Below are 13,107 nucleotides of genomic sequence, written 5' to 3' on the forward strand. Positions count from 1 at the left end.
CATCTAGTCAAGACATCCTTAAAAAAACACATTTACATGTATGCTATATGTAATATCTTACCTAAAGGAATCAAACTGGTCTTTCTATTATAGCTTCTGAAAAGGACCTTGTTTTGCCAACAATGATGCCTGTAACTGCACAAGTGAAACCTTGTCTTCATCCTGATGTGTTGTCCTATATAATGAACTTTGATTGCCACTATGATGCTATATCAACTGCTACAAAAGATAATGCATCATTAGCTGAGAAGTGCAAGTATGTTCAGTGTATATTGTTTTTATGGCTCTAATTATCAAAATAATTGTTAGTACTAACGGTATACCTTGATGTGACACGAGTCAACTACTGTAAACTAGCTCACTTTGGTAAAAAACACAAAAAAATTAGTTGCAACTAGTAAGTTCTTTTATAATGGAAAACATTGTAGCATGATCGTGTGTTAGTCATGAAATTTGATAGCTGCTTAGTGGAATTTATATTATGAAATGGGGTAAATAAGTATCCATGAGAATAAGCTGGCTTACTTTTTACCACAAGTTTGAATTTTCAACTTCAAGTTTTAAACTGAGATTACTAAAAGGTTTACCCATGGGTAGGTTTGCAGTGAATTTATAATTAGAGTTCATCAGCTACATTTCAAAAGTGAATGTACTTCTTCAATCATACTTAAAGTGGATAGGTCAGATCAAGACAAGGCGGAATATATATATTCAATCATACTTAAAGTGGATTGGTCAGATCAATAAAAGGTGGAATATATATATTCAATCATACTTAAAATGGATGTCATATCAAGACAAGACAGGATATATATACATATGTACATCATTTTATTCACTGTCTTGCTTCTTTGGCAATATTCTAGATTTCTAATGAAAAGTTTGATATTTGAATAGGTTTTACTGGATGTCTGCAGCTTGTGTTTATCAAAAAGCGCAGGAAAATCCACTCCTTCAAAGTTATGGACGATGTACTTTTGAAGATACCAAACAAGTCCTAGTAAACTATGCAAACAGAATGTTCAAAGTTCGACCAAAAGCTACTGCGTCACAGTGTTATGGTAAGTTAGTTATTATAGTGATCAGGGTGTCCTTCCTTCTTTCTATCCATCTCTCCTTATTCTGTTATGCAGAGGGGTACCTATCTCTTATCAGTTACTACTCCTACACTGCTATCTGCAATTTAATGAAGGTTTCACGTAGCAAAGCATTGACCTTCTCTTATCTGTTTCTTCTCTCTCACCACTGAATGGAATTTAAAGAAACTTTCACTGAATCTTCATTGCATATTCCCATTGTGAACCTCCTATTTAAGATTTTAATCCAGATCAATTTGGAGGTCAAAAGGTTAGCAAATGGGGGAGTGGGGGTATCAAGTTTGTTATAGTTTTTTTGTATTTAATTTTCATGACTTATTCTCTTTTGTCACTTGTTAACCTTATTTTCTCATTTATATCGATTCCATCAGAAATCTAAAACAATATGCAGTTATGCGTCACAGATATTGTAATTTTAAAAGTTACATCTGAAAGACTCAATATGAGTGTTGGATGTCTTGGTACATATCCCATTTAGTTAAAAAAATAGTTGATGATATGCTGAAAAGTTGCTTTAAAGGTTCTGAATAAAACCTTGTAGTATTGTTTTTTGAATCCTTGATCCTTCATCATGTAATTGAAATGAAAGGATCCTTTTTACCATTTCAAGACCATGCAATGTTATTCAAATTAACACTTAATTTACTAAACCAAGATATGGAAGCCTAATTGTGATACTATCTGATTTCAGCATACAAGTTCAACGAAGATGAGTGTGCCACCTACCTATACGATCCCAATATGTACAATAGCTTTCAAATGTGCTTCATGGAATTGTTTCAGATTAACACTGGGATGAAAGGAAATTTTGACTTGTCTAACATGACTTGCAGGTCAGCAAAAATTTTAATAATATAGAATAGTTGTATTTTTCAAATCCTTTGTTTTTGAAAAGAAGGAAGTATATATAAGTGACCATGGTGTCAATCTGTTGATCTGTTCCTCTTTTCCAGCTAAAATACTGGGATGAAAGGAAAAAATGACTTGCAGGCTGGTAGAAGTTGTAGTTGCAAAAATTTTTTGTAAATATAATGCATAGGTCTTAAGTCAACTGCTTTCAGTGAAAGCCTCCTAATATTTCATGAAAAATTCAACAGTCTCCTGTTTATGTGCCCTTGTCAAAGTGGGAGATTTAGCTGCATAAGCATCTTGTTTTGAATTTTCAGCCTAAAATTGTAATAAATTATTTAAATTTTTGTCGGAACATGTTGCGAACAAAAAATTGGCAATTCTTGTGCTTCAAGTAACTTTTTTGAGGGAGGTCTTCCACTTAAGAATTTTTTTAAGGTTAATACCGATGTGTTATGTAGAATGATTATTTTTTTTGTGAACAAATCTAAATGAAGACAAGAAAAGAAAAGGATTCTAAAATAGTCGAAGGAATAAAACTTTCTTTATTTGATCAAGTGTGGGTCTAGTAGATCTTACTATATCATAAGCTCTGTTATCAATATCAGAAATTTTATCCACAGTTTGTCAAAGAAAACTTTGATAGTGATACCAGGGCTTCAGTGTGGGCTGTACCATACTATATTTTCTTCCAGGATATATAAGGAGGCTGCTCAGTGTTTATACAGACAGTACCAGACAAAGGGAAATAACTCATGTGACTGGATGGAGTTTGGTAAAAATGCTGCCTGGATGATTAATGCTGGATCTGCACAGTGGTCACAGTTCATGGATAAAAATTATAATGAACCCAATGTTGTCAAAAAATGCATAGGTAAAATGTTTTTAAAAGTGTGAAAAATAATCAATAAATATTTTATTTGAATCCTAGCACCAAATTTTACATAATCATCTAGCTACATGTACATGCTGTTTGATGTGTGGAAGGGTCATTAGTAATTATAAAGATCTGTGAAATTTAAAATATTATAAACTATGGATTTTTTGTGAGACTAAAAATAGTGTTGGTATGATAATTTTATTACTGGACAAACAGTCCATTTCTGTGAAAAAAAGAAATGTTTCAAATGCCCAAAACCTTCTTGTATTGAAAGAGTAATCAAGGGAACCAAGAATATAGCGGTAATCAAAAGAATGCAATCCAGGGACAAAGACCAGACATGCAAAACAGACTTACACAACAAAGAACATAAAGTAACTAAAATCATACATACAAAGTTACAAAAGCAAATGACCAACTTGGACTACACTAAAAACTGGGAGCATGGACCAGGTGCACCGGTAGGGTAAGCGTCCTCTGCTTTTTTAGAAACACCCGCCGTGTTGCTGATAAAAAGTCGAGTCCGGGGTAGACAAACGAGGAAGTGTATATATCTTCATCTTTAATTCCAAACAGTAATATTTCCTCCAAAACATAGGTATGTAATGGATTCTTATAAAAAGAGCAAGAAAATCACTGACATAAAGTTTGTGCCTAAATATCTTTAATGAAAAAAAAACAACAAACTTTTTAGTTACAATTATGGTATTTTGATAGCTATAAAATCACCATTTCTCTTTGAAATGGCTGTTAGTACAGCCATTTCAAAGAGAAATGGTTGTTTATGTCAGATTTTAAGTCAGGAACATAATGGCTATTTTCATTTTTCTGGTTTATGTTTTATTTTGTTAGTATCATTTAATATCTGTCTTCCTGATTTAAGATTATGAGTTCAATATTCTTGTTACTACCTTTCCTTGTTTAACTTGTAGATGAAGCAACAAGTGATTCTGACTTCGGACAGAGTATTTGTGTTGATGGGGAGGCACTCATTTTGTCTTCTATGGAATGTATAAGTGATACTCTAATGAAGGCAGGGGATGGTATCTGTCAGTAAGTAGCTTCCATGTGATACTCTAATGAAGGCAGAGGATGGTATCTGTTAGTAAGTAGCTTCCATGTGATACTCTAATGAAGTCAAAGGATGGTATCTGTCAGTAAGTAGCTTCCATGTGATACTCTGATGAAGGCAGAGGATTGTATTTGTCAGTAAGTAGCTTCCATGTGATACTCTAATGAAGGCAGAGGATGGTATTCGTCAGTAAGTAGCTTCCATGTAATACTCTAATGAAGTCAAAGGATGGTATCTGTCAGTAATTAGCTTCCATGTGATACTCTAATGAAGGCAGAGGATTGTATTTGTCAGTAAGTAGCTTCCATGAGATACTGTAATGAAGGCAGAGGATGGTATCTGTCAGTAAGTAGCTTCCATGTGATACTCTAATGAAGGCAGGATATCGTATCTGTCAGTAAGTAGCTTCCATGAGATACTCTTAATGAAGGCAGAGGATGGTATTTGTCAGTAAGTAGCTTCCATGTGATACTCTAATAAAGGCAGAGGATGGTATCTGTCAGTAAGTAGCAATTTTAAGCTATTCATGTTTCATACCACCTTCAAATATAGGATGTCGAAGGCAATCCATTCTTATGAATATATATCAGATTTCTTGTTACAAGAAATTGGTTTTAAAAAATCCTAGTAGACAGTATAATTTAATTTTTTACTTTGCCTTTTCAGCATTTTGTATGCATTGTTATTGAATTTATTTCAGCTTATTTATTGTTTTAAATAGATATAAAATGGTATTTGATAGATTGAAGAATTGTTGCGGGAGGAATGTTTGCTAGTAAAATGTATGCAATTTTACATCTATCTAAATAATTCTGTATGTGATATCCAGAGCCTGTTTCATTTTACAGGAGTTTAAAGAATCACTACATCCCCTGTGTCCAGAAAAAAGTTCCTACTGGTATCAACTGTGATAATGATGAAATAGAGAAGAGCATTATGATGGAAACTGACTTGATAGAAAAATTGACTCGTAAAAAAGTGATTATTTCAAAATGTACAGGTATGTATTGAGACTTTAATTATTGGTTGACATGGGCCTGTTTAGACAGTCTGTCGACTTGCCAAGTAATTTCACTCTATTCACATAATTTAAAATGTTGATTACACAAGAAATTTGCAAGTTCGGTCATGATGGTTGCTATAACACTTCATGTTTATAAAAACGATGCTCATGAAAGATTGAATCCAAGAGAGACATTACTTAACCACAGATACAGTTACTCAGTTTACTTTTAAGCCATAGTTACTCTGACACAAATTACAGTGAAACCTTACTAAACAGATACCTGAAAAAAAACTATACTCTTGTAGAAGTCCATTTATATAAGTTAAAATCTATGTATAACCTGCTTAAAGCAAACACCTGTCTAAACGTAACAAACTTGTCATTACTCAACCAGAACTAATTAAAAAAAAATTAATACTGTAATGTTGTTGTACTTCATTAAGTACATAACAAGAATGCAGATTGGTAGTGTTATATTGCCATGTTTAGAAATTCAACCTAGTACCCTTAGTGTACCGTGTTTTTTAACATTCCAAGAGTGGTTCAGTTTAGACAGGTTTTGCTGTACTATGACTTGAGTAAATTTACAGGTGAGACAGATAAATCATCCAACAGATTCAACATCACAATTAAATTAATGATGGACTGGGATTCAGAATATGCAGATGAAAGTAGTCCAGAATATCAGAATCTTACATCAGAGTTCATAAAACAGGTATGTTTGAAGTTTAATGTCCCCTTTTCTGTTAATTCAGGTATAGAACATTCTAAAATGTTTAATCTTTTGTGTGGAGACTTTATTTTTGCCCTGTCTGACTGTTTTGTTTGTCTTCCCCACTCTTGTAAGCATAACTACTCAGAAAATACTATACCAAATTTGATGAAACTTTCTAGGTTGATAGAACATGATATGTAGTTTTGCATATTACAAGGCATTTATGATGGAATAAATTTTGTGGGAGTTATCCTCATTTTAAATTTGGAACTTACGCAAAGACAGATTTTAATTATACTCCCTGCAAACATTGTTTCGGAATCTAAAAATGTAGGAATCACCCTGTCGGGGCGTCCGTCTGTCTATCCATTTGTCCATCTGTCCACATTTCTTGTAAGCCCAACTACTCTTAAACCACTCTAGGGATTTTGATAAAAAGTTATAGGAAGGTTGGGTATCATATGTAAATGTGCAAGAAGGAATGTAATTACTGTCAGAGAGGACTCTGAAGGGAGATAATCTATATTAAGGGTTTTACATGTTAAAACCTCGTAAGCACAACTCCTCCTAAACCAATTAAGGTATTTTGATGGAATTTCAAAGGAAGAGTGGGTATCAAGCTTCATGTGAGCTATTGTCATCACTTGCGGTCTGTCATTGTCATCATTGTTTACAATTTTTCAAAACTTTTCTCCTCTGACACTGCTTGACCAATTAGAACCAAACTTGGTATGAATGTTCCTTGGGGTATCTTGCATAGAATAATGTGGGAATTTTTGGTGCATCAAAAAACAAGGCCGCCATTACTAAAAATAAAAATAGAACATAGGGGTCAGACAGTAGTTTTTAGCATATATCTTCACAACCGTTAGGTTGAGTCAAATTTGACTTGGGTAAAAGTGTTCAGCATGATGAGATCTATCTGTTGTCAAATATTTATTTTGATCTGTTATGCCATGTTTGAGTTATTGCCCTTTTTCGACCTTTTTTGGCTTTTTTCAATGTTATTTCTTTCAAAAATCTCTCCTCTGACACTACTTGACTAATTGGAACCAAGTGGTGGAGGGGGAGGCATTCTCTTGCTCACAGTTTTTATAGTTATTCATCTTTTTGAAGAAATTTTTCTTAAGTATTGATAATCCAAAGGTACATTATAGGTTATTAAAATGTATACTTATTATTCAGTATGAGAATTTATGGAATCTTTTTGATTATACATGATGCATTCTTTGAACGTCTCTTTCAGATGACCATGGCAACCACTGATTTTTCTTCTATGATTGAATACATGAAAGTTGTTGATGTCAGGTGAGAATCAAACAATTTTGGTCTGGTACATTTGTTGAATTGCAAATTTGTCCTACTCAAATAAATGTTTTAGATATTTTTATAAGGTCATGAATGTAATCAAGGAATTGAAATAAAATTTGTTTACAGATCTCCCCCTGACATCCCCTTGTTTTGAAGATGAGTAGACTATTGCTCTTTAGACTTTTGTTGTTCTTTAGTTAAGTTTCCACTGAACTTCATGATAATCCATAATTTATCAATTTATCAGTTTATGAGAATTAAAGCTTTCCATTGTATCAGTGAAACTTTCACTAAAACTTTAACTTTATGATACTTCAACTCCTGAAGTAGACATTGAATTATAGCTAAATTTAAGTCTTATTCATTTTCTTGTTTATGATTAATCCTTTAAATCCCTCACCTTTTGCTAATCTTTATTCAAACTTCTATTTGGCTTTAAATAAGAACTGTTTTATATCAATATATGATTTGTTTTTTACAGAATGAAAGGGGTATCATTTACCAGTTGACATCCCCTGGTTCCATCACTACCTTTTAACCCCTCACCCTTATTATGGCCTTATTCCAACCTGTATTTGGCACTAGAATTTTAGTACATCAGTATATGATTTTTTTTTACAGACAAGGAAGTGTAATTATTGTATTGGAATTAAAGTATACTATGGTTCTTACTTTATCAAACATTCTAACAGAAACTCAGAAAATCATTTCTGATGCTAAGATGGACCAAAACTCACAATTGACATTATTGAGCATTGTTGATGAGAACAGCATTGTAGTTAAAGCTTATGATGGTAAGTATTTTTTTTAAACTTGTAGACTGTTTTACTGTAGATTTTTTGTGCTACATAAAACATTTTTTTCTGAATTCATTTTACCCTACACATGAGTGGAACAAACATTGGAATCACCTTGTCCATCTGTAAAACAAATAAACTAGGCATCATTATAAAAACAGTATGACTGCCTTAGGGGAGTGTTGATTTGCTCATTTACTTTTGTTTCTTTGTACATATTATTTTGGTTATTTTATGTTCTTTGTTGTGTTTGCCTATTTTCCTTGTCAAGTTTTTATCCTTGGAAAATATTCTTTCAATTTCCACTCAAATCTCGGTTCCCTTGATTACTATTATAACTAAATTTACTGTAGGGACTCTTTATGAATCAACTATGACAGAGATGAATACATGTTATGTCAATTTCAGAAGTTGGAATTTGATCCAAATATAATTGTATATAAGATAACTATATCCATCTTCTGATGTTCAAACCATAACCCTATTAGTGCACCTTGTCCATACTTAGAGTTTTAATGGAGTCTGAGTCTTGTGCTTGTTTGGTTATTTTATGTTCTTGGTTGTGTGTGTTTATTTTCTTGTAAGTATCCTTTGATTATGTTCTCCTAGTTTCCCTTTGTCACCTGTTGTAGTGCAGCTATATAGCACAAAGCACTTGTTTCTGATTTGCCTAAATGTACACAGCTGACATATGTATATTATTGCTTCTTGACTAATAAATGTCAACAAATGCTAGGGTTAATTAGGGGAAGGTTAGGATTTTTTCACTGAGCTAACAGAATTGCCTACCTACAATTTTGGCATAAGGCTCATGATTTTTAAGGCCATCTTATGACTTTATGATCATTGTCAAATTCCTTACTATTTAGTGAACTTTTCTAAAAAATTTCTGATTCCTTGTTTTTTTTTAGTTGTTTCGTCTTTTTTTTTATTATATAAAACACAAAAAAATCAACTGCATAAGTACTTAATTTGTGGATACCAATTTTTGTGGATCAGGTAATAAACACAAGTTCCTGGATTCTTGATTTTCGGGTTTTGATGTTTTCAGTATACGTATCATTGGAAATTTTCTTTTTGTTGGGAACCAAATTTCATGGTTTGACCAACCCATGAAAACCACAAAAATTGGTACCCCATGACCAATTGTATTATCACAGTATGTCAAAATGTATTGATGCATCGTTGAAATATCGTTGACTTTTGTCTGTGGCAATTTTTTATGGACAATATTAGCTAAATCAGTTTTTTGCCACAAATATGAACCTTACTACTTTCTTATCTCAAATTACTATTTTCTAGGGTGCACCTATAGGCTAGTCTGTGCTAAATACATCATGTATGATCAATTGAATTTGAACATAATTGTATCCCCACAAAGTTTCAGTCTGTCTGTCAGATATGACATTGTTAATTACTGACATGAGTAAATGTTAGAAAAAATAATGTTTTACACAATAAGATGGTACTATATGTACATTGATTATTTAAATTGATGAGTCTCGAAAAGACAAAATGCTTGTAGAGCATGCAAAAGTATCCTCAGGCCTAGAATTCAAATGACCTCTTGTTGAACTGTTACAGATGACTTTGTGTCTGATGACTACTGTGTATCCTATAGAGCAGAAATCTCTAACCTTACACAATGTGGAATGGCTGTCTATGGTTTTGCCAATAAGTCCAATATAGATCAACAGCTCCTTTGTAGGTAAGTTTGTTACGAACCTTACACAGTGGGGAATGGCTATGTATTATTTTTCAACAAGACAACATTGAAAACATTTAAAAGAAGATGGAACTTATGAAATAAAAGTATGTAAACAACAGCAGGATTTGTTGTCAGCGAAAATCCAGAGTAGGCATGTTACAAGCAAACGGTATCTTTGCTGGATAAAGTACGCTGCGGATGCAGTTTTGTCAAGGTACTGCCAATGCAAAATGGGAGCAAGAATCATAGGACCGTGCACTCATATTACAAGCGTCATATGGTACCTTGCTTATGCCAGACATTCTGGTCTCAGACGTAATGGTAGTAAAAAGTGGTTAGACTATATTGACGATGCTTCAAAAATTTGATTGAACTGCAAATTTAGAAATAATTGTCTGTATTAATGATTTTGATATTTTCAGTTATGTCAAAAGTATGATTTTGAGAAATATTGCATACAAAACATACTGTAAATGTATATTTGAATTCAATAAAGCAAATGTTAATTATTGTGATTTTAAGTAAACTGCTGTTCTTAGTTATTTTTTTTTAAAGGAGATAGTAATACTTCATATACGACCACCCTTTTTGAAATGACGTCCCTCAAAATGTTGTTTTTAGGTAACTTTAAAATATTAGTTCCTTATTTTACGGCACCATATAAGATCCCTTAAGTACACAACTTCTAAATTTCTATTTTTAATAATGACGTCTGAATCCCTTTTTACTCAAAAACATATTTTTTGAAAATTTAAGATCAGGGCCGATTTTCATCAAAAACGTACTTTCTCCTTTCATTGTGTATTCTTTCTCCCTTCTCCCCATCACATTTCACTGAGTATCTTCTTCCTATCTAATACTGCTAATGACTATTTTGTTCATGACAGTGGCTATACTGTTTATCTGTCCTGTCTGAAGACATACTTTGACAGAATGGGAAAGGACTGTAAACTATCCTCACTGAATCAATGGATACTATATACTCTTCCTTACTATCTTACTAATGAAACAGTGCAGCAAGTGAATAAGTGTTCAGGTAAGAAGATAAGTCAAGTGGTGTAGTAGTGTTGGTAGGGGCATGTGGTAGGGGTTCTGGGTAGAAGATCAGTCAAGTGGTGTAGTAGTGTTGGTAGGGGGTTGTGGTAGGGGTTCTAGGTAAGATGATCTGGTAAGTGGTGTAGTAGTGTTGGTTGGGGGTGTGGTAGTGGTTCTAGGTAAGAAGATCAGTCAAGTGGTATAGTCGTGTTGCTAGGGGGTGTGATAGGGGTTCTAGGTAAGATCTGTCGAGTGGCGTAGTAGTGTTGGTTGGGGGTGTGGTAGGTGTTCTAGGTAAGAAGATCAGTCAAGTGGTGTAGTAGTGTTGGTAGGGGGTGTGGTAGGGTTTCTAGGTAAGAAGATCAGTCAGTTGGTGTAGTAGTGTTGGTAGAGGGTGTGTTGGGGGTTCTAGGTAAGAAGATCTGGCAAGTGGTGCAGTAGTGTTGGTAGGGGTGTGGTAGGGGTTATAGGTAAGAATATCAGTCAAGTGGTGCAGTAGTGTTGGTAGGGGGTGTGGAAGGCGTTCTAGGTAAGAAGATAAGTCAATTGGTGTAGTAGTGTTGGTAGGGAGGGTGTGGTAGGGGTTCTAGGTAGAAGATCAGTCAAGTGGTGTAGTAGCGTTGGTAGGGGGTTGTGGTAGGGGTTCTAGGTAAGAAGATCTGGCAAGCGGTGCAGTAGTGTTGGTAGGGGTGTGGTAGTGGTTCTAGGTAAGAAGATCAGTCAAGTGGTGTAGTAGTGTTGGTAGGGGGTGTGGAAGGGGTTCTAGGTAAGAAGATCAGTCAATTGGAGTAGTAGTGTTGGTAGGGAGGGTGTGGTAGGGGTTCTAGGTAAGAAGATAAGTCAAGTAGGGCAGTAGTGTTGGTAGGGTGTGTGGTGAGGGTTCTAAGTAAGAAGATCAGTCATGTGGTGTAGTAGAGTTGGCAGGGGTTCTACATAAGAAGATCAGTCAAGTGGCGTAGTAGTGTTGGTAGGGGATGTGGTAGGGGTTCTAGGTAAGAAGATCAGTCAAGTGGTGTAGTAGTGTTGGTAGGGGGTTGTGGTAGGGGTTCTAGGTTAGAAGATCAGTCAAGTGGTGTAGTTGTTTTGGTAGGGGGTTGTGGTAGGGGTTCTACTTAAGAAGACCTGGTAAGTGGTGTAGTAGTGTTGGTAGGGGGTGTGGTAGGGGTTCTAGGTAAGAAGATCAGTCGAGTGGTGAAGTAGTGTTGGTAGGGAGGGTGTGGTAGGGTTTCTAGGTAAGAAGATCAGTCAAGTGGTGAAGTAGTGTTGGTAGGGAGGGTGTGGTAGGGTTTCTAGGTAAGAAGATCAGTCAGGTGGTGAAGTAGTGTTGGTAGGGAGGGTGTGGTAGGGTTTCTAGGTAAGAAGATCAGTCAAGTGGTATAGTAGTGTTGGTAGGGAGTGTGGTAGGGTTTCTAGGTAAGATCAGTCAGGTGGTGTAATAGTGTTGGTAGGGAGGGTGTGGTAGGGGCTCTGGGTAAGAAGATCAGTCAAGTGGTGTAATAGTGTTGGTAGGGAGGGTGTGGTAGGGGCTCTGGGTAAGAAGATCAGTCAAGTGGTGAAGTAGTGGTAAGAAGATAAGTCAAGTAGGGCAGTAGTGTCTGTAGGGGGTGTGGTAGAGTTTCTAGGTAAGAAGATCAGTCAGGTGGTGTAATAGTGTTGGTAGGGAGGGTGTGGTAGGGGTTGTAGGTAAGAAGATATGTCAAGTAGGGCAGTAGTGTTGGTAGGGGGTATGGTGGGGGTTCTAGGTAAGAAGATAAGTCAAGTAGGGCAGTAGTGTTGGTAGGGAGGGTGTGGTAGGGGTTGTAGGTAAGAAGATATGTCAAGTAGGGCAGTAGTGTTGGTAGGGGGTGTGGTAGGGGTTCTAGGTAAGAAGATCAGTCAAGTAGGGTAGTAGTGTCGGTAGTGGGTGGGGTAGGGGTTCTAGGTAAGATCAATCAAGTGGTATAATAGTGTTGGTAGGGCTGTGGTAGGGGCTGTAGGTAAGAAGATCAGTCAGGTGGTGTAATAGTGTTGGTAGGGAGGTTGTGGTAGTGTTTCTAGGTAAGAAGATCAGTCAAGTGGTATAATAATGTTGATAGGGGGTGTGGTAGGGGTTCTAGGTAAGAAGATATGTCAAGTAGGGCAGTAGTGTTGGTAGGGGTGTGGTAGGGTTTCTAGGTAAGAAGATATGTCAAGTGGTGAAATAGTGTTGGTAGGGAGGGTGTGGTAGGGGTTCTAGGTAAGAAGGTAAGTCAAGTAGGGCAGTAGTGTTGGTAGGGAGGGTGTGGTAGGGGTTCTAAAATTTCATAGGTATCATATAAATATGATATATAGTTCAGTTTTATACAGATAAAATGTTTATGTTAATAGATTTGTAACTGATATTCTGTTCAAGTAAATGTATGACTAATGTTCTGTAGTAATAAATGTCTGACTGATATTCTGTAGAAGTAAATATTGGACTGATATTTTGTACAAGTAAATGTGTGACTAATATTCTGGAGTAACAGGTGTGTGACTAATATACTGTAGCAACAGTGTTTGACATATATTCTGTTAGAAACAGTGTTGGATTGATATTCTATAGCAGTAAACATTTCACTGATATTCTGTAGCAGTGAACATTTGACTGATATTCTGTAGCAGTACACATTTGATTGA

General features: G+C 35.3%; 1 protein-coding gene across 5 annotated transcripts in view; it reads left to right on the plus strand.

Annotated features, from left to right (window-relative positions):
• LOC148620945 (uncharacterized) overlaps positions 1 to 13,107 on the plus strand; it is a 182,464-nt gene that overhangs the window by 40,931 nt on the left and 128,426 nt on the right. For all 5 annotated transcript variants that reach the window (XR_015921037.1, XM_088574867.1, XM_088574868.1 and 2 more), the window contains 11 exons: positions 94 to 256; positions 898 to 1,061; positions 1,789 to 1,930; positions 2,642 to 2,820; positions 3,759 to 3,879; positions 4,747 to 4,898; positions 5,495 to 5,619; positions 6,866 to 6,927; positions 7,552 to 7,724; positions 9,312 to 9,435; positions 10,323 to 10,471. Coding sequence is in view for 4 of the 5 variants with exons in the window: in XM_088574867.1 (XP_088430993.1) it covers positions 94 to 256; positions 898 to 1,061; positions 1,789 to 1,930; positions 2,642 to 2,820; positions 3,759 to 3,879; positions 4,747 to 4,898; positions 5,495 to 5,619; positions 6,866 to 6,927; positions 7,552 to 7,724; positions 9,312 to 9,435; positions 10,323 to 10,471 (1,554 nt within the window). In the remaining variant the exon portion in view is untranslated. The remainder of the gene's footprint in view (positions 1 to 93; positions 257 to 897; positions 1,062 to 1,788; positions 1,931 to 2,641; positions 2,821 to 3,758; positions 3,880 to 4,746; positions 4,899 to 5,494; positions 5,620 to 6,865; positions 6,928 to 7,551; positions 7,725 to 9,311; positions 9,436 to 10,322; positions 10,472 to 13,107) is intronic.

Source organism: Perna viridis, chromosome 3 (assembly GCF_037379345.1).
Source record: "Perna viridis isolate PV_CMFRI_1.1 ecotype Kerala chromosome 3, ASM3737934v1, whole genome shotgun sequence".
Taxonomy (NCBI): domain Eukaryota; kingdom Metazoa; phylum Mollusca; class Bivalvia; order Mytilida; family Mytilidae; genus Perna; species Perna viridis.